Source organism: Serinus canaria, chromosome 2, assembly GCF_022539315.1.
Source record: "Serinus canaria isolate serCan28SL12 chromosome 2, serCan2020, whole genome shotgun sequence".
Classification (NCBI taxonomy): Eukaryota; Metazoa; Chordata; class Aves; order Passeriformes; family Fringillidae; genus Serinus; species Serinus canaria.
Genome location: NC_066315.1, coordinates 129,705,398 through 129,729,144, shown reverse-complemented (window position 1 = coordinate 129,729,144; position 23,747 = coordinate 129,705,398). Strand labels below are relative to the sequence as shown.

Here is a 23,747-nt window from a genome sequence, read left to right as displayed (position 1 = left end):
AGGAACTATCTGTAAATGATTAACGCTCTGGAAATCAAACTAGGAGAGCCAAGAGCAAGAACTGCAGGAAGGAAAGCAAGAGAACTATTGCAGAGCAACCCTCTGCAAGAACAGCAGACTGGAAGGGCCTTTGGGCAGCTCCTTCCCCTGACATAAAATCAAGTAATTATTTTAACAGATGGATCCAACTTCATTCTAATTGCAGTCAGGTCTTTCCTTTTTTCCCTGCCATGTTGTTACTCCTGTTAGAATATTTCTGAAGTGCCACTGGCTTGGAAGCATTGTGATTTCCTGCCTGTGTTTACCCCTGTCTGACAAGGGTGACTTTGTTTTTCAACAACTGAGCATGTTCACTCAGGTTGTGACATGGAGAAGAATTTTCTGTGAAGATCAAAGGAAGGGTTAGTTACAGCTAACAGAAGATTATTTGAGTTAGAATGGGAGACAAACCTGCCTTTGTTTGAAAGTGATGCTGGAGAGGTGCATGCTGGAAGAGGCATGCCATTCCTCCCAACTGGTAAAGGGAGATTCTTATATAAAAGTTCTTTTGAGGATTTGATAAATAATGTATTAAGCTGGTTACATTTCTCTCAGGGTTTTCTGTTTCTGACTGAGGTGGAGTCAGAAGCAGCTCATTGGTACTTTAGCAAGACTTGTGCTACAGTAACAGGAGGGAACGAGCTCTCTGTGCTCGGTTTGGAGGCACGTTTGTGTGTTCATGCAGAGGTTGTGTGTGCATGCAGAGTCAGACATCTCTCTGAGAGTACTCCTTGTGCCTTGCCCTGCCTGTTGGAACACTGAACAGCTTCACTGACTCAGTTGTTTAGATAGCTCCCTTTTGAGCCTGCCTCCAGCTTGCCATAAGCCTTGTGTCACCTCCTTGGCTCTCAGTTTAGGGGTCCAGGGAGCCACATTAAGCATGTGATAGGAACAGCACAGCCTCTCAATGTGAGCCAGACTGTAGCTTCTGGGGATTAATATTCCTAGGCTTGGAGTGGTCTGGCTTGGACCTTTCCTTGTACACCGGGAATTAGCCTGGGTCAGGCAGGGATATCCAAAAAGCCTGATCCTGGGCAGCATAGAAGCATATCCCCAAGCCAACTGGCCATTTCGTGGGAGAAGCTGGTCAGGCAGAGCTAGCTTGCCTCCCTGTTTCTCCTGTGGGACCTGGAAACTGGCAAAAGTTTATAATCCTCCTCTTGCTTTTCCTGGTATTTAATTTCTATAGTTGCCATGGAGACAATATGTGATGGTACTTGAGAAAATCTTTTATTAAGATGTTTTCAGCCATGATTGATGTTTTTATACAGTCATGGGAGAGGTTTTTATTTGAAATCTAGCAGGCATTATTAAATATATGAAATGGTCTTTGATTATGCAGCAAAATATCTCAGGAACTAAAATGTGCCAAAGGCTGCTTGGGGAAACAGTGTAAAAATCTATTCTGCCCCTTCTCCATTCTCCCATTTATTTCTAGTTTTAAAATTTCATTCCTGAGAATAAGAAATTGAAATGTAGAGGTTGAGAGGTTTGGTTTTAACTCTTCAAAAAGGGAAAAAAATTGCTACTCATAGTAGTCTCTTAAAACTACCTGAAAGTAGGTTGTAGTGAAGTGGGTGATTCTTGTCTCCCCAGTAACAAGAGATAGAACAAGAAGAAATGTCCCCAGGTTGTGTCAAGGAAGGTTTGAATAGTACAGTAGGAAAAAATTTCTTCCCAGAAAAGGTTCTGAAACATTGGAAATGTCTGCCCAGGAAGGAGTTTGAGTCACCATCCCTGAAGGTGTTTAAAAGACATGTAGATGGTGTGCTTAGGGTTTAAGTGGTGGACTTGGCAGTATTGGGTTAATGGCTGGACTGAATTATCTTAAAAGTCTTTTTTAACTTAAATAACTCTGTGATTCTAGGCTTGTTAACAATACAGTGGGTGGATAAGTTTGTATATAACCTTAGTAAGGAAAGTTAGTTTAGTTACTTTATTTCACACTACATATTCTCCAGCTTGGTTTATTACCTGCTATGTATATGAATTAAAACAATCAGAGTGATTAATATAATTAGAATCTCAGGGAAGTGATTAAAACAGAGAGATAAAAGAGTCCCATTTCTGTAGTTTCTGTATCCTCTGAAGTTCCCCTGCCTTTTCATAACTTACCATACTCTCATTCCAGCCTTTGCAATTTGTTACTTTTCTGGAAAAAGATAAATTTTAAATTTGTGAGGTAATGGAGATACCAAGTCTCCTCTCTCTATTCCTAACAATGATGATTCCAAATGTTTTAACTCTCTCCTCATATATTGAACAATGCACCTTTTCTTTTATGTCACAATGAAAAAATCAAATGTATTTTCATTTCATGTTCCCACACTGGTAATTGCCCTTTTACTCTTATTTCAGCTGTCGCTCAGTACTTCATATGGACCTTAACTGATATCTGAGCATACGAATTGCACTATGAAAACCATTGGAACAAGGACCTTGTTTTATTTATACATCTGTGAAGTACTGAGTACAGCCAGAGCTCTGTGAATAATAATAGCTAAATGATAAGCCTCTCCCAATTCCACATGGTAGCTCTTTGAAAAATATGGTTTTTGTTAAGGACTCTGAATTCCTCTTGCTTCAGAGTTAACTCATAATTGGAAGTTCAGAACATGTTCCACCCCTTTCTCTTTTTTTTTTAATAAGATCCATTGAGATCTGACAAAATCCCAGTTATTGGAAATGGTGCATAGCTTTTGAAACAGTACACACCATTAAATTTGTTGGGAACACCTTTAGATCACAAATACGTAGAGAAATCAACAAAAAAATAGGAGCAGCAGTTTAACTAGCCTTGATGAGTGAGCTGACAACAGACCTTTAAAATGTTTGGGATTTTTTCTACTCATCAGTTCAATTTATAGGCATGGCAAGTGTCCATAAATAATGGCGTGTACCTTTTAGTCAATGCAAATTATGTTCCTTTTTCTAAGTTTTCATTTCATAGACCTGGCAACTGCTGTTTAATGTGCTTTAGGAAAACACACATGTAATATGGATAAATTGCATTTCACCATATAACTGAGTCTCCAATGCAGATTTTAGTCTGCAAGTGATAAACTTACTAGAATTATTGCCAAAGACACAGATTTCAGCCTGGCTTTCGTTTGCCATAAAACCCTTATTTTACTTTGGCAATAAATAGAGACTTTGCATGGGAAATGTCACTTTAAAATACTGTCAGAATGATGAGAAAAGGTTCTCTGGTCAACAAGCATCAGGTCCTGCCCGAGTGCTGGGAGCAGGACCATACCCAGCCAGTGCCACACTGCTGCTCACTTATTTTGAATAGCAATGTGCTGCCACTCCAGGTGACAAATGGATTTCTCCTGACTGATGGCTCAAACCTCCCTCCCCCACACCTCAGCTTGTGCAGGAGCCTCATGTGGCTGGCATGGGGATGCCAGGCGAGTGCTGAGGGTGCCTTGCTTGAGGTGAATTTGCCATTTCTTGAACTCATTTACCCTGGGACCCCTGTACAGGGCAGTGTCACCCCTGACAAACTGCACAGGGTCACCAGTTTAAAACCCTTGCTGTGAATTGTGAATTTTGACCCTCCTTTAGTGTTAAACATAGGCAGGTGGCTGATGAAGAACATAATGGTAATGGGGTAAGTTTTGGATGGATTATTTCAGGCACTCAAGCAGGGCAGTGGGGGAGTGGCAGGCCAGAGGAAAGCATTCCTCAAGCCTGTTTTGCCACCAAGTAAAATGCTAGCAGATCCACAATCTCAGTCCATGGTCTGTGTGCTCAGGGGTTATCTAGGAAGGACTTCAAAATGGGTAGGTGACTTTCATGGCTTGTTCCAGAACATATTAATTAAAGTGAAGTAAATTGAATTTCCGTATTGTTTTTTATTTTCTGGAAAACTTAAGGTTGTTTCTGCGACAAGCCTCGTGCATTTGGAAGCACAGGAAGAATGTGTCAACAGTTTGAAATCTGGGGTCTGACAAAGTGGCCTGTATGCTCAGACAGATGTTTCAGAGATGAAGAAACTTGCATTTTATGCCAACAGTTTTGAATATTTAAAGCTCTTTCCTGTAGAAGTCCTTAGCTGACTGAAGTAGTACCATGGCTCTGAAGTTGTATCTGCAGCTGAATTCCCCAACTGAGGTTTGTCTTGAGACTTATGTGTAGGAAGCTCTGCAGTGCTGTGGATGATATCACAACTGGATATCACAACTGGAAACTCAGAGAATATCATGTTTATTACTTATTAAACTGGCTGTTCCACCAGTCCTTTAGCCTCTGAAGGATATTAAATGGCAGACACTGCACAAATAATAAAGGCTTTCTCATGATAAGATGGGAACAGAAGGGCTCTCGTGGCTTTCAGGGCAGTACAGCAATTTTTGATCTGTCTTCAGTTGCAGGTTATCTTTCAAGAATGGTTTTCCCAGCCTGAGACATGCTTTTTCTCCTCTGGGTGCTGCTGTATGTGGTAACCCCGGTTCAATAGAAATTGCCTGCTGATTTGATTCACTCTGATTTGAGATGTTTGCAATGTAATTTTTCTCTTTACTGCATTCTCCCCTGTTTTTATATTTTATATGAGCATGTGTGGGTATGACCCCCGCCATGAGACAGTTTTGCCATGCTGTGGCTGCAGAGTGTTGCTGTACTTTCATCTCACCCCCCCTGAATGGATCCATGTGATGTTTGACCTCCTTAGGGCGTCGTACTCTGCTCTTCATCTTTAGGGGTCTGTCCAGCCCTGGCTCTGGAGCAGAGCTGATGAACACCTGTCAGCCTGGAGCAGGCAGTGCAGTATACGTGCCAGCAGCAATGAAACATGTGGTCACTGCCATAAGGTGACCTGAGCCATGAGGGTAAGGTTTGAGCCCAGCCTGCTGCCTTGATCGTACACATGCACTGCTTTTTCTTGGGTGCACACCAGGAGGTTGCTAAAGGTGGGTACAGAGGAGTGTCACAGCATAAGGATTTTAGGCTAAAAGATGGCAGATTTAGACTAGATACAAGGAAGAAGCTTTTCACAATGAGGGTGGTGAGGCACAGTTTGCACAGAGAAATTGTGGATGCCTCATTCCTGGAAATGTTCAAGGCTGGATGGGGCTTTGACCAGCCTGGTAGAAGGTGTCCTTGCCCATGGCAGACAGGATGGAATTAAATGATATTTAAGCTCCCTTCCAACCCAAACCATTCTGTGTTTCTCCAGGAAGAGAATTGACTTTGTAAGTTTGTTTCTGTTCAGACACAGGCTGCTCATCATGGTAGAAATCCTATGTGTCCCACAGTGATATCTGAGCCAAGCCCACGGGTACCTGGTAAAGCAACCACTGTGGTGCAAAAGCACACAGTGGTTGCTGTTCTGGGAGGAGGACACCCATGATGCAGGGCACTGGAAATCCCACTGCTGGAGATTTGATTCACAGCCTCTGGAGGCACGCACTCAGGTCATCGCCAGTGCCCACACATGGATCTGATTTAGCACATTATTTTAGATGACCAATGGAACACATGACCTCATCCTCTGCTCACCAGCTGCATTCAAGAGCTGGATGGAGACCCCCTTGTGGTTTGGCTTAAGATCAGTGGTGTTTTCTCCATGGTGTGCTGTTTGCCTCCTGAGTCCTGTGCAAGGTTTGTGACCCCCAGCTGAAAACTGGGGGGAAGAAGCTGCAAGGGGTTGCACCCAGAGATGCAGCCATAACGATGGGATCAGCCTCTGGAACAAAAGAGCCACAGAGAGACTGAGTTCTCAGCTGGGAGTAGTGGAGATTTGTTACAATTACTAATGTAAGTGCAATAAAATGATGGGGTAAATGAGGGGGCAGAATCTGTTTTCTATTCCCTTCTGTCTCCTTTTTCTTAAACACTTCATGACAAGGCTGACAAGGCCACTTCTCCACCTCCTCACAAGGGAGCATGTTGTCATTTAAAAAGTACAACTCTTTTAGGAGCAAGAAAATAGTTTTGATTTAGTTGCTGTTTTTTGAAGCTGCTGTGTGGGCAGGATGAAGTGGTCCAACTTTGGGCAAGATCATTGCTCAGGATTTGATGCTACAGCATTAAGGCATAAGGAAGAAAAACCCATTCCCTCTGCTTCTGCAAGGCCTGGGTGGTGTCTGTGGGACAGCATTTCCCCAGAGTGGAGGGAGGCTGCTGTGTCCCTGTAACAGTGGGTGCTGATCTCTGCAGGGACGTCTGTGCTGAGGTGTCACATCACACACTGGCTCCAGGGGGGTGTGTTCCCAGAGCATGAAAAACACACTGTGTGTGTAAGAGCCCAGAACATGCTGCTGGATCCCACTGGAGGATCCCAGGGAGAGGATACAAGAGGGGAAGGACCTCCAGTGGCCAAGCACCAGAGGCTACGGGCTAAAATCTTGAGTAATGCCTCTCACTGGCTGCTTCTTGTATGCAAGCTGTGGCACTGATGCTGTAATAGTTAGCAGAGGGAGCCCTCTCACTTCCTGCTTGCTTGTCCCTGAATCCCTTTGGACCCATCAGTCATGTCTTGGTGACACCTGGCAGGCAGGCAAGCACTTCTCCCAGAACAGTTCTGTTGTCTGCTTCTCCTGCCAGCTCCCAGCCACTACAGAAACAGAGGGCCTGGAAACAGTTGGATTCTGCTGCTTGGCTTAAATATTATATTTGATTTGTAATATGGCTGTTGTTTCTTCACACTTTTGGGGATGCCTTTGCTTAGTCTGGGAACTATCTAACCACAGCAACAACCCCCCCTCCAAGTGCTTTTGGGACAACATGCTGCCCTTTATAAATGTTGAGGGGCAGCAGTCTCTGTGGCTGGTAGGCAGTGCCAGTTCAGAGCTGCCCAGGGACCTTCTTGGGTAAGTATGATGAAACATGAGGCTGTAAGCACAGAGCTGGATGCTGCTTTACAGCCTGGAAACAGTTGTTATGCTGGGTTATATTACCATGACCTTGTTTATAAAAACTGATGGTATGTTTGTCTTCTCTACAAGCTAATGGGGCTCCTCACAGCACTGCAGAAGTGACCTTCAGTGGGTTTTTAATACACTCAGGATGGCTTGAAATGTGTTAGAACATTTTGACGGTGCACAGGGAGCTCTATCAAGTATATGCTGTTTGACCTTGCTGAAATGGCATCTTTAAATGACTTCTTTCCAAAATAATTAATCCTGCTTGAGTGTTTTTAATTTCTTGGCTTCATAGAAAGCTTGCAAATCTTACTGAAATTTAGATATTCTGATTAGGAAATTATTTAATGAAATAACACAATACAGTAAAGAAACTTTCAGGAGACCTGTGTTCCTGGCTGCCCTGTCAAATAGTGGATATGTTAACACATAAAATAATTGTGTTCCAATAGGAATGGTTTGATTGCTGATGCTTTTCCTTCTGGTTAATGTAAAAACTAGGTCCTTTTTTGGGAGAAAAAACCTGTCTGTGGTTTTCAACTGAAACCCTGTCTGTGGTTTTCAACTGCCTAGTTTTGTCTTTTGTGAGATTTAAGGAGGTGCTCTACTGAAGGACAGTGAAACCAGTGTGCCTTTCCATTCCCTCTTGTTTTCTGCTTAAGCCCTAGTCAACTATGCAGAGGTATTTCTTATCACTTTACTCACTGCAACATGAACCCAGTGACTGAGAAGGACAATAATTTGGTTTTGATTGGGTCATAATGTGCTATCAGAAAACCACCATTATATTGCTCTTCTTCAACTAATAAGTATTTTTGTATTTCTTTGCTTTGTGATTTGCAGACTCAGCTGTTTGGAGTTCTACTTGCTGCTGCTTCAAATTTTCTCATCAGTGTCTCTTTGAATATACAGGTATGATATGGTTTCTCTTTATTCAGAGTTGTTTATATTTAGCAAGTACTTACAATGCAGTTTGGTTTTGATGAAGTTCACAATGCAACTTTTGTTGCATTTCTTAAACCTTCTCTCTTTCATTAACTGTAACCTAGCAGTGCCCTGCTATAATTGCTGGGAGTTGGGAGTTGTTGGAAGCTCTCAGCCTGTTCTCTGCTGTGATTGTTATGCAGGAATAGAAGAAATATTCATAACTCCTCCTCCTTTTAATGTGCCAGAAAGAAATACCAGCTGTGAGTCACTTGTGGTCCCACTGGACCTGGGAGTAAGGAAGGGCATCAAAAGCTTTGCTGAAGTCCAAAAAGATTACATTAACTGGCTTTCCTAGATCAGCGAGGTGGGTTACCCTGTTACAGAAGGAAATCAGGTTTGACAAGCAAAGCTTTCATCTTATGAAGCTGTTCTGGCTGTGGCTGTTGACATCAAGGTGTTTTTCAATACCTCCCAGAATAATCTTTTCCATGATTGTCCTGGCACTGGATTGAGACTGACAGGTCTCAATTCTGATTTCTGTCTCACTGACAGGAATTTTCCAGGGTTCCCCTTCTTGCCCTTCTTGAAAATCCTGACGATGTTCACCAGCTTTCAGTCAGCTGGGACCTCTCCAGATTCCCAGTTCAAAAGTCAAGAGAGATTTTGCGATGACATCAGCTAGTTCTTTGAGAATTCTTGGATGAATCTCATCAGGCCCTATGGATTTGTAGGGATCCAGCTGGAGGAGTAGATCCTGCACAAGTTCAGGGTCAGCTGGGATTTGATAATTTTCACAGCCATGGTCCTCCAGCTCAGGGCACTGAGAACCTCTTAGTCCATCATCTGTTGAAGACAGAGGCAAAGAATGCATTAAACACCTCTGCCTTGTCCATGTCCCTGTTTGTGAGGTGCCCATCCACATCCTGATGTTATTTCTATGCTGCCTTTTGCTATTATATATCTGAAAAATCCATTTTTATTGTTCTCCACATTTCTGTCCATCTTCAAGTTGAGCTTTGTCTGCACGAATTTTCTCCCTACAGTGGCAAGCTGCATCTCTGTATTCTTCCAGGTCACCTGACTTTGCTTCCCCTGGGCACACACTTTCCTTTTTTATTTTAGACCCAAAAGAAGATCCCTGTTCACCAAACCAGCCTTCTGCTTGACTTCTGACACTGGGGAATTGCTGCTCCTGTGCCCTTAGGAGGTGATGTTTGAAAGTGACCAGCACTGACAGACCCCGGCACTACTGAAACATTTCCCAGGGGACTTTTCTTACTAGCTCCCTGAGCAGCCTGAAGTCTGCTCACCTCATGTCCAGAGCTGAGGTTTTCCTGCACTTTTCCTCCTGTCCACAAGGATTTTAAACTCAAACATTTCGTGGTCTCTGTGGCCAAGACAGTGCCAGTCACCACGTCACTCATGAGAGCTGACAAGCAGCAGATCAAGGAGGGCATCTTTCTGAGTCAGCTCCCTGAGAACCTGTTCCATAAATGCATACAGACATAAAGGTTTTTACAATGTTGGACCCCAAAACAACTTTGGCCAATTTAGTTCTTCTGCAATAAAAAGAAAATAATCTGAGTAAACTCTATTTAAATCCTAAAAGTAAAGGAAGGTGTTGTCCTTAAAACTGAGGTAAAGCATTGTAGGATGTCAATTATAAAATCCTTTCTGTTTTAATAATTAGAATACATACTCAGTAGAAAGTTACATTTTTCATTATCATCTGTGTCTTGTAGGCTTCATTGTATTTAGAGGTCTTCTACCAAAGTTTTTAAAGCACAGAAGACATTGTTGTGTAAATTGTCCAGAAGAAGTATTTTTGCCAGCTAGGATTTTAGAAGTTGTGCAGGTCTCATATAAAGCTACTTCTTGCTTTTTCTGTGAAGGATGAAATAGAAAGTTGTGGAATATGAAAGCTTCTGTTCATAGTAACTCAGTTTATTAAAGCTAGAAAGTTCTTCAGTGATTCCCTTCTATTTAAACATCATTAGCTGGAGAATCCCATAGAAAGAAACCTGTTTAGCCAGAGGAGGTAGGCAAGTTGAGATGACTGCTGCCTTTCCAACAGGAGTTCCTACCTGAGGGTGGTGACAGTGCTAAGACAGGCTCTAGGAAAACCTCTGAAGTGGAAAGGTAAAGGTGAAGTGAAGAAAAGTGAAGTGGAAATTCAGTCTGGCCATATTAATGAGGTTGTTCTGATTTCGTATCTTCTGTCTGCTGAGGGTACTGGGTGCCCAGGTAGATGCTTGGCAAGGAGATGTACCAAGGCACACAAGCAGGCTTCCATTGACTTGTAACCATAACAGCCCTTACTGGATTTGAACTATCAGCTTTTTAAAAGCTGATTAGGGAAACCCAATGGCTGTCTTTGCCATTTGACAGAAAATTTAAACTGGATTTTTTTATCTTTTAAATTAGGTCTTTGTCCATTTAGTAACAGTATCTTCTAAATATGAATAATGGCTTTCCCTAGATGTCAGCATTTATTTTTACACTCCTATTTGCTGGACAGGCTAAATTTTTTTGTACTGACCATGTAGTCCATTATCCTGCTTCTCTTCCCTCTAGCAGGTTGTGTACTAAAGAACAGCTCATCATTTGCAATTTCAGCTGAGTTATAAACAGCCTCCACCTAAATACCATTTGCACACATCACTGTGCAAAGACAGACATCTGGAGAAAGAAGGCTGTAGAGGAGTTGCTAAACTCACCTTCCTGTGTTTGTTGCACATTTTTTCAATTTCACTGTGCCTTCAAAAGTTAATCCTACAAGAATCTGGGGTGGAAATACATCTCAGGATTCAGTTAAGAGTTTGTCCTATTTAATTTTTGGCAGAAACTTGGACTGTTGAATAATAATTTGATCATTATGTACTATTAATTTAATTTGTATCTTTATTGGGCTTTTTTTGGTTTTTTGTTTATAAAAATGGAAAATCCATTTTGGATGGGTGGCACAAGTTTATTTTCCTTTAGCTCTTTTTCTTCTTGGAGGGCTAAACTTCCTCCTAGAATTTCATCCCCTGAACACATTCCACAGCACAAAGCTGCAACAATGTGCTGCATCTTCTCAACAAGAGCACTGACTAAGACTATGGGCTATTACAGACATTGCTGATTGTCCCATGCTCTGTCAAGTAGCCAACAGAGAAGGATGGGAGTATGATGAAAATCCTTTATGACCTCCCTGGGCTCTGCAGGGAGACTTCTAAAATCAAATATCCAGTGATGGAGAAAAAAATTTCTTTTAGCACTATTTGTAGTGTAATAACTGTATCATTTGATTTCCACCTTTTTTGACCCATGTGCAGAAAGGCTGGAGAGTAATTTGAGAAAGGAAAATATAATCTGCAGAATTAATTTGGTAAACATTGCACCATTCCCAGTTTTGACACTTTTTTGATGGAGACAGCCTGGACTCTGTTTCAGAGGATCAAAGACAAATTGTCTTGCTATATACATGCTATATATGTTCTTGCTGTACAGCCAGAGAAAAACAATTACAACTTGTGCCAATGATACCTTCTTCATGTAACAGGAAGGGTTGATGAAGTATTACTTGAGTATATGTTATACCTGTGCCAACTGTTTTTTCTTTAGAAAATAATGTTTTACTTATGATCTCCTTCTAAGGTCAAACAGGAGACTGTAGCCAAATCATACATTCTATTTAATTAATTTAGAGTCCTCCCTACAGAAGGTGTGGGTAAGTTCTGCCTTTTTCATTTTGAAAGTGTATTTGTGGTGAGGATAAGTTTCACAGACAGGAACACCCTATTGTCTGTTCCCCCATCCCAGTTTGTGGCCCCAGTTCTGATTCTGCCCCGTCTCCCGCCTTTGAGTGTTTCCAGATTCCACAGCACAACTGCTGGGCTTTTCTTTGAGACAAGAGCAGATGTGTGCAGTCCCAGCTAGGAAGGACTAGCTGGTATTCACTTGGCATTTTTCTGGTTTATCCAGAGGCCTCATTTTCCAGCCCTTTCCACCACGGCTAAGAACGCACATCTGAAGCAGCACCGAGTTCGCACAAAGCTCTGCAGCAACAAAGTCACGTTTGAAAAGAAAACCCCGATGCACCTGGAACTTGAAGCTGACAGCCCCCTTAATTATTCCACTTCTGTCAGACTTAGGAACACAATGGAAATCTCTCTATTCATGCCTGTTCCTGATAATTACTTTTCTAGAAATGCGCCCACCTCCGACTGGCTCTCCGGGCAGAGCCGAAGCCCTGCTACAGGAGCAAGCTGTGGTGCTGGGGCATTGCCCTCCTGGGGCTGGCAGAGCTGGGCAACTTCACAGCCTATGCACTCGCCCCCATCGCTCTGGTGGCTCCACTGGGATGTGTTTCTGTTTTAGGTGAGATGATTTGCCATTTCTTGCTCGGGTATGTGCTTTAATCAAATACTTGCTTCTGGCTAGAGGAATGATACCACAGAAACTGCAGTAGGAACACAAGGGGAAAATGTTAATGTCGTGGTTTGAAAAGAAATTATTCATATAATTAAATGAGCTGACAGTTTGACAAAAACTGTCTACTTAAATCAAAGACTCTTCTAATATATTTCTTTTTCCATGGTTTTGTCTTTTGTGTCACTGTGCTCTGCTAGCTCCTGCCCAGTGCTGCAAGTGCTGCCAGCTCTGCAAGCCCCCAAAGAGGGGGACAGCTTGCTAAGAGCTGTGCTCTGATCCTGAGTACCTACAACACATTTTCTGTGTTACCATCACACCAAGTGTCTTCTGCTGCCTGTTCCCTGCCCTTCATCATGATTCATGATGATGTGGGCAAACTTGCTTGGCACTCTGCATTGTATGACAAAAAGGGCCTAGAAATTTCCAGAAATATTTAGTACATTTATGGACATTATTAAACATGCTCATTTGCTCCTTTATGTACAGATTAGTTGGACTTTAGCTGAAGCTATATGATCTCACTCTTTACTTCATGTGGGGGGTTTTGTTATTAAGGTGCTCAGGTGTGAGATGTCTGTTTCTTTGACAAAGTAACACACATTTGAAAATGTGTCTATGTTGCGCTAGAGTAAAGCAGGGTAGACAGGGCAATATTGTACAGAAGCTGTAAAAACAGGAATAGAGGGTGCAGCTACCTCCCTTAACCTGGTCACTTCACATCCACAGCTGAAACATCCAGAACTGAGAGATCTCAACAGTTCTGAATGTGCTGGAGCTCATTTACTTGCTATTTTGCAAGTGATAACATTTCATGGTCTCCAGCTATCAGCTGCATGCTTGGAAGTGACATTGCAGTGAGTGATTCTCCATGGGAAGGTAGAAAAGATGAAATAGCTTCCCAGTGGACTGCCTAGCTGTAGGGGAAGGAAGCAGCTAACCATATGTAGGTGAAATTTAGGAGAGAGAGAGGGAAACTGCAGGCAATTTACTGCAACCTTCAATGTTAAACTGTTGCAGAATTTCAGATATAAAGCCATATTAGTTCCTCATAGTAGAGTTCACAAAGAAAGGAATGACAAATTACCTGAGATGAAAATGTAAATTAATATGACATATCCCAGTGTGATTTTGGTGGCAGTAGTTATATCTCTGACAATTGTAGGCATTGTCAGAACTTCTCTGAATATCAAAGAACATTGGCTAATCTCATTTGTTTTTCAAACTGAATAAAATGCAAATACAGAAAATTAGAAAGAAAAAGCAAAAAGCAGTGAGTAGGAAGAAAGATCCCCATATTTATTAAACTGAAAAAGATGAGATCACATTTAGGGTTGATTTTTATCTGAGCACATTCCTCCTTTGCTTTTGCAAAAAGCGAAGAAATGTTGCATCTGGTGATTCCTTCATTCTCCATTTCCCACAGTTACAACAAATACCAAAAAAACATTTTCCTAACTGTTATGTCTTACCAAAATTCTCATCCACTTTTTTTTTTTAAACTGTCCCAGAACGCTTATTCTGGAAGACCCCAGAAAGCACTTTAATATCTTATATTCCATTCCCATTAATCAGCTGACAGTATCCATTTCACAGCACAAACAATAGAAATATCTGAAATTTTATTTAGTCTAGCAAACATTCCCTTAAGGAAGAGCAAGTAAAAATTGTGCAGACAGCCAATTACAGCACTAACTTCTCTGTAACACTTCCTACTACAAGATACTTTCCTGTCTTCTGAAATTAAAGCCAAAGAGAGAAGATCCTTTCAATTTTAAGAGAGTTCATCATTTAGAGCAGTGACAAAATGCCCAAGTCACGTGTGCATCATCTGCTAACAACTGCACCAAGGGCAGTTTAGGCAGCAGGCTTTCCAATTTAAAAGATCAAGAAATAGTTTTCTCATTAAGCTGTGACCACTTTTAAGTGGTGGGGGGTGGCCTTTGCAGAGTCTACCTTACAGGGTTTTTTGAGATGTTGTTGAACGTCTCTCACAAATTATTTTTTTTAATGAACAAATTTAGTACTTGATAACAAACTCCAAGTGCATACCTGAACCCTGAGTCCAACCTTCTGAGAAGCATTTTGTTCCCAGGTTCAGTGTCAGCATGTCCCACATGCAAGGGCTGGCTCTCAGTGCCATTGGAAATGCAGGACATGTGGTGTGCTGAGGAGAAATGTGCTTTGCAGCATGTCCAGGCATCCGGGGCATTCCCTGCAGTCTCTGTGACTCTGGGTTTGCAGGGAGAGTTTCCTTTGCTTGGAAACCAGGATTTGGAGGGGGAGAAAGCAGACTGGAGTCTCTGCCTAGAATGGATTTGGGCTGTACCCATCATATATCTCCAGACTTCTGAGATGGAAAGTATCCTAAAATAGATGGAGCCAACATCTATTATGCTCTGCCACCACATTTAACTACATCCAACTGGATTTTGCACTTAACCCGGTATCAATTAAATAGTGAAAACTTTGTACCTCTTTCTATTGAGCTGGATTGTTCTAGTGTCTTGTTTTAAAAAGAATACAGCACCAAAGATCATGAATTGGCATGGTGCCAAGAGATTTAATTTTTTTTTTTTTAATTAAGCTAAAAAAACTATATATTTTTCTTCTTACACAGTGGAAGTATTTCTGTGTGTGGTTGCAATGATGCAAGCTCTACATCTGTTCAGGGTTTTAAATAGTTGGAGAAGACAGCAGTTGTTTTCTTGAAGAGGAGAAATTAGTAAATTTTTAATTTAAAAGTGGAGGAGTAATACATGTTTGATGTGATCATTAAGAAACTTTCTATACTTAAAAAGTAAAACTCATATTTTACACGTAGCTTGGGTAATTTTAGGTTGCAGTGGTTTTTAGCTCATCATCTTGCTTTTGCCTGCAGAAATGACTTGGGGATGGAAAAGGTGAGGAAAGGTCAGTGGCATTGGAGACCATTTCTTCTGCAGTGCTCAATATTCTGGGGGGAATTGTTTTACACTTGCCTCACCTAGCCTGACATTGTTGAGATCCCTTTGCATTTTTATATGCTCCTTGTAAACAGCAGTGGGGGGCTTCAGGCTCAGGAAAGTTCTATCTAGTTCTCTTCCCTTGGTATTTCATCCAGACCACTGGTGAAGTGTTCTTCTGCATGGGTGAGTTTAAATGCCTTTACCTGACTGAATCTGTTAAGCTTAAGAGAATGAACTTTTAAAGCAAATATGAAATTTTGTGGATTTTTTTTTTTGAAAACTGTTGGAGAAGACAGTAGTAGTGCAAGTAGTCTTTGCATTTATAAGGAGAGCATTAATCTTTTTAAATAGTGCATAAAGCTCATCTAGGAATTGAAAAGAGGAAAAGAAAGAATATAATAATATTTGAAGTTATGAACAGTTGTTACAAAAACTGTTTGGTGTAAGATTAGACAGTAAAAACAAGAGGTAAAAAGATCATCATAAATGGCTTGAGTATTAGGAAAACAGCTGAATTATAGTGAAATATTTTGCATAGGAAAAATAAATCATGCACACACACTCAAGTTTTTTATGGCTGGATAGGACAAAATGCACAGAATACATACCATGAATCAGTATGTGTTTTCTATCTTTTACTTCTGTTGTGTATTATCCCTTTCTTAAAGAAACAAACACAACCCAATCCTAACTGCAGCTTTCATGTCTAGGAAGCAGAGGAGTTATTTTGTGAGCTGGATTCTCACCATTCATTGTCTGCTAGTGGCAGAACCCACACATCACGCTGCTCTTTATTTCTATTTGTGCTGGAGAAAACCTACTTATGGAGATAATTGTAAATGATCACTCTCCTAAGAGAAGGAGCAGCTGACTGAGCTATGTGTAGCAGCATTACAGCCCTCCCTCAAGTCACTTAATTGCATAGCATAAAAAACCTCAATTTTTTTAATCGTTTTTTTCAATTTTTTTAATCGTTTTTTTCAATTTTTTAAATCTTTTTTTCAATTTACATTGAAGTTCACATGCTGCAATGAATACACATTCATTCAATATGTGTGAATATACAATCATTCAATATATAATTAATATATTCATTCACTAATGAATGTAAGCCAGCCTGGTTTACATGATGAAGATTTTTAGATAACAATCAAGCTTCTGAACAAATGCTTTTCCTCCCTTTTCCACCCAACAGTTTTTATTTATCATGATTTTGATTTAGTGTCAAATCATATTTTCCATTTGAGTTTCATGAGCATTAGGAAAGGCTTTCTTGTATGGATACAAGCATTTTACAGGACCTATTTACTTCTCAAGTTATGGATATTCATGCAAGCATGCAATCAAGACATGAAACAAACTCAAGGATTACCCTGGGATGTGCTGGTTCTGTGATTTTAGTCCTTAAGAGATCATCTCACAGATTTTCTGCCCTTCTCTTCATCCAGCAGGCTGCCATTGTCACTGGGAATGGGAGTTGGATCTCTGCCTACTTTTGGAAGTTCTACCTTAATAATTAGTGAAAAAGCTAAAAAATTATTCTGATTCACCCAAAAGTACACAAATCTTCTCAGATGCCAGGGATGCCTTGATGACTTGAAGGCTGATAACCCAGGCTTAGGGAGGGCTGTCCATGTGTTGCATTCCCAAAGACAGTGGTTCAAAACCAGTGAGGCTTCAGAATGATAAATTGCTTGCTTTGTTCCCAAGCTACTGCCAGCTTTGACATGATTTTTGGTCTGGGTTTCTGTATTGTTGTATTCTATTGCTAACCAGTTAAAAAAAAAAAAAAAAAAAAAAACCCAAAACCAACCCAAAAAACAACAACAAGAAAACCATTCCTCACTTTGACACAGATCTCAGTCTCTATAACTATGTTTCTTTTTAAAAAAGAAGCAAACAAAAATACCCATTGCAAAGATGTATTCATACTTTTCAGCACAGCAATTGCCCAAGTTCCTCAGTCTATTCACTCCCAGACTGAAACATAATGTTCAATAGTTTATTTCTCACATCAGTGTAATGGTGGAGGAGGAGGAAGCATAGTTTCTGTGGAGGAAGAGCAAAAAAACTCTGGCATGGGAAAGGAAAAATTTGGGCTGAGTGGTAGGGAATCAAACACACTGTGGTGATGGGGTGAAAAAAAGGGGAAGTGGGCTAGGAGGAAAGTATGGGGGTATAACATCACTGGTAGAGAGGAGGAGAGGTGGGAAGATGCAAGACACCTCCCCTGTGATCTGAGGGAGGGTAGGAAAGGAGAGGAGAGTCTGGGGAGTTTCAGCAGGTCTGCATTTAAGAACTGAGTTTGGGATACAGTAAGGGCTTATATTCATGTATCTGGTAGGCCTGGTTATCAGCCTCGGGATGAACACTTATCCTGCAAAGAGTCCACGAGTCCTAGGAGAACTCAGGTGAGAAGGAACCCCAGGAGGTGCCTAACCCAGCCTCCTGCTCAGAGCAGGATCAGCTTGGAGGCCACCCAGAGAGAGGAGGGCAGAGTGTGTGTGTTGCCCTTTTGGCACAGTGCCTTGAATGCCTCTGCGGGAGGAGTTAATGCCTTAAAAACTGAGCGCACCCAGGGCTGTAACCGGGAGCACAGAGGGGCTCAGGAAGAGGAGCAGAGCAGCTGGGAGGGCTGTGGATTTCTCACTGGGCTCCTGAGGGACACTTTGATGTCTGTCATTTGTCTTGCCACCCAGAAAAGGCTGCAAAGCCAGCAGAAGGCAAAACTGGCAAACACCAGCCTGCATTCCCAGGGCTCCTTTTGTATTCCTCCTCCCTGACCCATCTGCAACAAGGCAACCAGCTCTGGGATTCTTTGCTTTAATCTGATTCAGGCCTACCTTGAAAACTGAAGTATATGGAAGACTACCCCAAGGCCAAACCTGGGAGCTTAGACCCCAGAAAACTAACAAAAGTAAAATTAAAATATCACATTCTCATGGCCATGCTGCCATAACTTGCTCAAAGTTTAGTTCTGGAGGTAGCAGCCTGAGTTTGCAAGGCTTCTGATCAGTCATGTATGTCTTCTAGCATCTCATCAGGTCTGTGCAACTGTTCTCTGCTTATTCTTTTATCTACCCCATTTCCTTTTCTTCTTCACTTGAATGCAGCTGGAGCATTGGCAGCCCACCCCAGAGACAGTCGTGTTTTGTGTTCAGAGTGTCTCCCAAGGCCTCATTCACCTTGGTGTTGTACCTCTCTTCCTACTGCAGCTTTTTCTCTACTCCCAGATGGATGGTCTAATATGTGCTCTTAAAACCTCTCCTATTTTTAGATTCCTCTACATATTACTCTACATCACAGAGTATTAATTATACATAGATTCTGTTAAGCTCATGATCTCTGGTGCAATACCAGCTACCTCTGGAGACAGGGCTTGCTGCATTTGAATGCATTATTAAAGCAGAGGGACAAGTTTCATTGTCTGGCTGCATTCCAGCAACTCCTTGTGCCCACTGCCAGCCTCAGAGGTTGTGATCCCCATAAGCTGACATTTGGGCATAACTCATCTTACCCCAAATTGGATGCCAACAGTGGAATTGCATTTACTAGACCTCTGCTGAAGGCAGAGAGTCCAGGCATGGAGTACTCAAAACAAACAAACAAACAGAACAGCAAAAAAATCACTGAGGTATCAGTCCTTTAAGCAGCAGCTCTTTGCTGTGACAGAGACTATCTAGGTGAATGGTTTGAGGTGGGATTTGTAAAAGCTGTGAGAGCAAGGAGACAGAGCAGTAATTAATTCCTGCACTATCTTGGATGCTGCTGCTACTTTACGGTTTTTTGTCCATTTTTTTCTAAACCCAGCTCTGCTATCACCAGTGTTGCCTGGATACCATCAGTGTCTTCACTCCAGCAAAGTCATCACTGAAAAATTGAATAAAGAAAACCGTATCAGGCAACCTAATTTCAGTGAGGCATTTTCAGTTGAAGATCCTTTTATTGTGCTTACTTGTTTGCACAGATCCCCATCACTCTTGCTACTGTTTAGTTTTATGACTTCTGCTCTATCTGATTTTCTGCTGACTGGAAAACAGAGGCCTGATGCTGAATTCCAGTTCTCTGTTTATCTCTTGGTATGAACCTCTCTAGATTTTTCTAGAGTACATCCACTAGCTAACCATGAATTAAGTTTTCCATGAGGACAACAGAGATAAAGAGGCAAAGATAGTTGTAAAAAACCTGTTATTTCAAGAACAAACCATGCTGTAGACAAGTAGAGAGCTCTTGTAGCAGCATCCCATGACTGGTTCAGTGTGTTCCTTCACTGAGCAGTCTTTCTTTGAGGTTTCTGAATGAATCTAACAATGCTGATGCTCCTCTCACAGAGGACTTTATTCACCTCTTTTTCTTCTTTTTAGAGGCAGATGTTGTGTGCTGGGATAGAGCCATGTCTCCCAGTCTCATCCATCCTAAGTTCAAAGCCCTTCCTTCCTCTCTAGCACGTGTCCACACTGAGCTGCTGAGCACAAAACCTGCCCTAACCATTGCTGCTGCTCATCTCCCCTCTGCTGCCCACCCTGAGGAGGCAGGACTAGGAGCTGGCAGAGGTCAGATGCAAGTGCTGAACAAGAGAAGGTGTTTCCCAGAAAACAGGAAATAATTTCTAGGGCTCACTTCCAGTTTTCTTCTTCCTCAGAGAAGGTCACTGTGAGAGACCATGGACAGTGCTCCCGTGCATGTGTGGGGTTTTCTCCCTGTTTGCAGCCATCATGACCACTTAGATCCTACTAAATACTATGTTCTTGCAGTGGCTTTCCTCTTCCCAGTTGTACTGCTGTTACTTTTCTTATAAGCCTCTAATACATTGAAGACTAAAGAAGCAGAATTTTATTGCTCTATCATGCAATTTGCCTCAAGCAAGTCCAGACAGTGACTTGGTAGCCAAATGGGCAGTGAAACAGTAAGGTTGATCAGTGCCCAGTTTTCCTGACATTTCCACAAATGACTGAATCAGAGCAGTTTAAGCAGTGTCCCTGTGTGGGAAATAAGAAGGGCATTGCATTTTTTCAGCTACATAAGAGTCTGCTGGACACATCTGAAATCTTACAGAAAGCCAGTTTTGGTGGCTTGCAGGAGTGGACTGCTGGCTGTTTGTATCACGGTATGGTGCAACAACAACGCCCATGAGATATATTTAAACTTGTCCCAGGGCAGGTTTTTGCTATAGCACTTGATATTCTAAAAAATATATGTATATATATATAAAGGTCTTTATATATCTCTTCTAGGTAGTGCATTTATTTCTGTCTTTTTCCTAAAGAAGACCATGAGGACTGCTGATATATTGGGTAAGTAAGCATTTGCTGATTTAGACATGTGTGCTGCCATATGCTTAGCAAGCTGGAACTCTCACACAGCCCCCCACCTTCACACTCCCACTTTCCCAAGCAAGTGTTTCAAGGCAGATACTTTCAGAATTGGGAAAAAGTGATAAAAAGGTAGAGAATCTTCAATGCATGAGGAAAAGACTGTATTCCCAAATCGTCCGCTCTTACAAGCATAACTCGTTCTTTATGTGCCCTTATTGCTCAAATTTATTTTCATTTTCTTTTTTTGTCTCTGAGGTTGTCTTTAGTATTATCTTTATGAGTACAACACAGAATTAATAAAATCAGGGAAGTTATTGAGTTACTTATTCAAATATAAGATTTTTTTCCTACTGCATAGCTATTGCACAAAAATTCAAGCTCAATTTAAAGTGATAACTTCCCTTTGGTTTTAGTTTTATCACTTAAAAAAACAAATAATCATATTGTCAAGTGTTCAGCTGGGAAATGTGGTCTTCACTGTAAAAGCCTGTCAACTTTTTGACTATGTCCAAGATTTTTTTGCATATCAAGACTGCCCACCTTGAACACAGTAATAGTGAGAGAAAAGCAGGTTTCAGGGTCTGGGCTTTACACCAAGCCTTCTCAGCTGGGACAGTGCACCTGATGCAGGGCACCTGATATTTCTGAGGGTTCCTAACATCTAGGCTTGATTGTCCCAACTGTAGTGAGGACAGCTGTTCTCATGAATGTGTTGGAGAGATCTGCTCAGTATCGTTCCAGGAATACTATATACGATTTATTTAGGTTTGGAATCCAAGTTTGCCAGCTCAGCTGCTAAATTCAAAACCCTCCCTCCCTTCACTGATCATGTTTCCCTTATGGCCTTAAACACTGTGTGCTGCTTTAACTGGTGTTCAGCTGATTTATTTTATTTCTGTGAGTTTGACTTTGCAAGATGGATTTAACAATGTTGCTACATTCCATAAGAATGAGCTGTATGATGGGAAATATGGTGATGGTTTTGCAAGCACATAAATATAACACAGTTCTGCTTTTCCAAGGGAGCTGTTTGAGATAGCAGTGCCAACAAAGCCCTCCGGATGTGCTTTGTTTTGTATTCCTGAGCCTTGCATTCCTCACCCATTTATAGGTTTACCAAGAATTTTAAAGATTACTTGAAGAAAAATGGACTAGCTAATATCTTCCTTAATCCAATACAGTTTATGATCTTAGGATCATCTCTCTTCTATCTTGATACTTCAGTGAACATCTGTGTTTGTCACAGGCAGATGTCCACAAGGCAGAACTTGCAGATTTTTATTAAAAGCATAATAATGCAAGTTCGACCTTGAAATGGGGCCCTGGCAGCCTAGTGGCTGAACAGTCTATTGCAAATCATCCTTTTATAGAACAGTTCATAGATCTGCAAATACAACAGGGAGCAGCCAGAATGTTGGCCCTATGACAGCTTCACTTGAGCCCTGGACTGGCACACGTGTGTTGCATCTGATGCTTCCAGGGCAGGTCAGTGGCTGGTGCAGATCTCTGTGGCCACACTGACTTTGGCACAGTCATGTTTATTTACACTGGTTAATGATCTAGCTGACTGCACTAGCAGGAAACCTGTCCTTTCAGTTTAGGCTCTTTGTGTGATGAACTTTGTGCCTGGGGGAAATACAAAGGATTGGTTCTCCTTTGTCATACACTTGGGTTTAGAATTGACAGTATTTGAAAATGCCTTGTTGAGTTGAACCCTAATTCACATGGCTTTACTGACAACTTTTTTTCACATTTCCAAAATTCTTTGAGTCCTTAATAAAAATTAGACTAGATAAGACCACAAATGCAAGGCAATCCAATTGCCTAAGTATAGATCTGTTTAAATGGACCTAAATTTTCTTCTAGAAACTATTTACTAATCAGATGGAAGTCAAGTATAACCATGCTTACCAAATACTGTATTGCCAAAGTAATATGTCCTTTTCTTTAAAGGAGGAACACTGACAATAACTGGGATATACCTGCTGGTCACATTTGCTCCAAATGTACCTCAAGAGCTCACAGCAAGACAGGTGCAGAATTACTTAGTGAGCTGGCCTTTTTTGGTATATTCAGTGAGTATCTGGTTCATACTATTCCCTTAATCAGAAAAACTGTGTTTACTGGGCTTTTTATAGCATTATGAATTAGCGGTAGGAAAACTGCTCCTGAAGATAAATGGTGTGAGTTTCAATATAGAGAAAGTCCCTCATCATCCTACTGAATCCAAACTGAAAATATGCAGCAACAAAAGATAATTTTTAACTTCATGTCAGGGGAAAGTCATAATTGTGCAGGATTAACAAGAGTGGAAAGATTTTGATATTTGGGGAAACTTGAGGGAAAACCTAAATGTTGGTACTGTTTAAATTTCCTATATATGTGTTCATGCCACCCTGTCTGCCTCTACATCTAAGTTTCAGGGCTTTTCTGGAATGTGATGGAATTGTGCTTTTAAAAATCAGGCTACCTATGTTCTTGGTCCTGCTTTTTGTCTTTCATATCTCTCTGTTTTATTCCCATCTTGTTAAGCCTGGCTAAAAGGAGCTTTGTATGGAGCTGAAATATGAAGGGGTGGCCTACTTCACTGCTAGTTAGGTTATTATGAGCCTGAGATACAATTCAAATACCAAAATACCATTTTGATTAAAGTATCTTTAAACAAACTTCAAACACCATATATCTTCTTTGATATATTTAATTAAGATCAGGAACAAGACCAGAGTGAGTAGGATGATTTTCTGTCCCTCTTTTCCTCTGGAAAGCTGAAAATGTTTTCCTCCAGCTGAATGTAAAAGATGCAATATAGGAGTTTCAGAAGCAGTTACTATTTCCCAGAATAGGGACTCACTCAAGTTAGATTCTTAGTGCTCAGGCTTTTCTTAGTAGGAATCTCATTTAGAAAGGCACTGAGTAGGCAGTTTAAGGACTTTAATCTTTTAGCCAACTTGCAGACTTTACATGAATCTAACTGTCCATTAACTACTGATTAAACACAAATCACATGCTACAATAAAACATGATCCTCTCTTTCAATTTGCTGTGCATTTTAAACCCTCTTTCAATTTTTTTGTGCCCTTTAGAAAATCCTGGAAGATGCTGATTCAGCTCAGTGGAAAAAAATAATATTCATGCTGTAGAACTCACAACATGTACTTTTAATCAGGCAGTAGAGAGGCTTTGGAAGGCAATACCCAAGAGTTTTGTGGTACCCAGTAAGGATAGCTTCAATATCTACA

General features: G+C 41.2%; 1 protein-coding gene across 1 annotated transcript in view; it reads left to right on the top strand.

Moving 5' to 3' along the window:
• Positions 1 to 23,747, top strand: part of NIPAL2 (NIPA like domain containing 2) — a 51,823-nt gene that overhangs the window by 10,377 nt on the left and 17,699 nt on the right. The window contains 4 exon segments of the mRNA XM_009090509.4: positions 7,749 to 7,817; positions 12,023 to 12,194; positions 20,428 to 20,487; positions 22,462 to 22,583. Of these exon segments, the coding sequence (XP_009088757.3) occupies positions 7,749 to 7,817; positions 12,023 to 12,194; positions 20,428 to 20,487; positions 22,462 to 22,583 (423 nt within the window).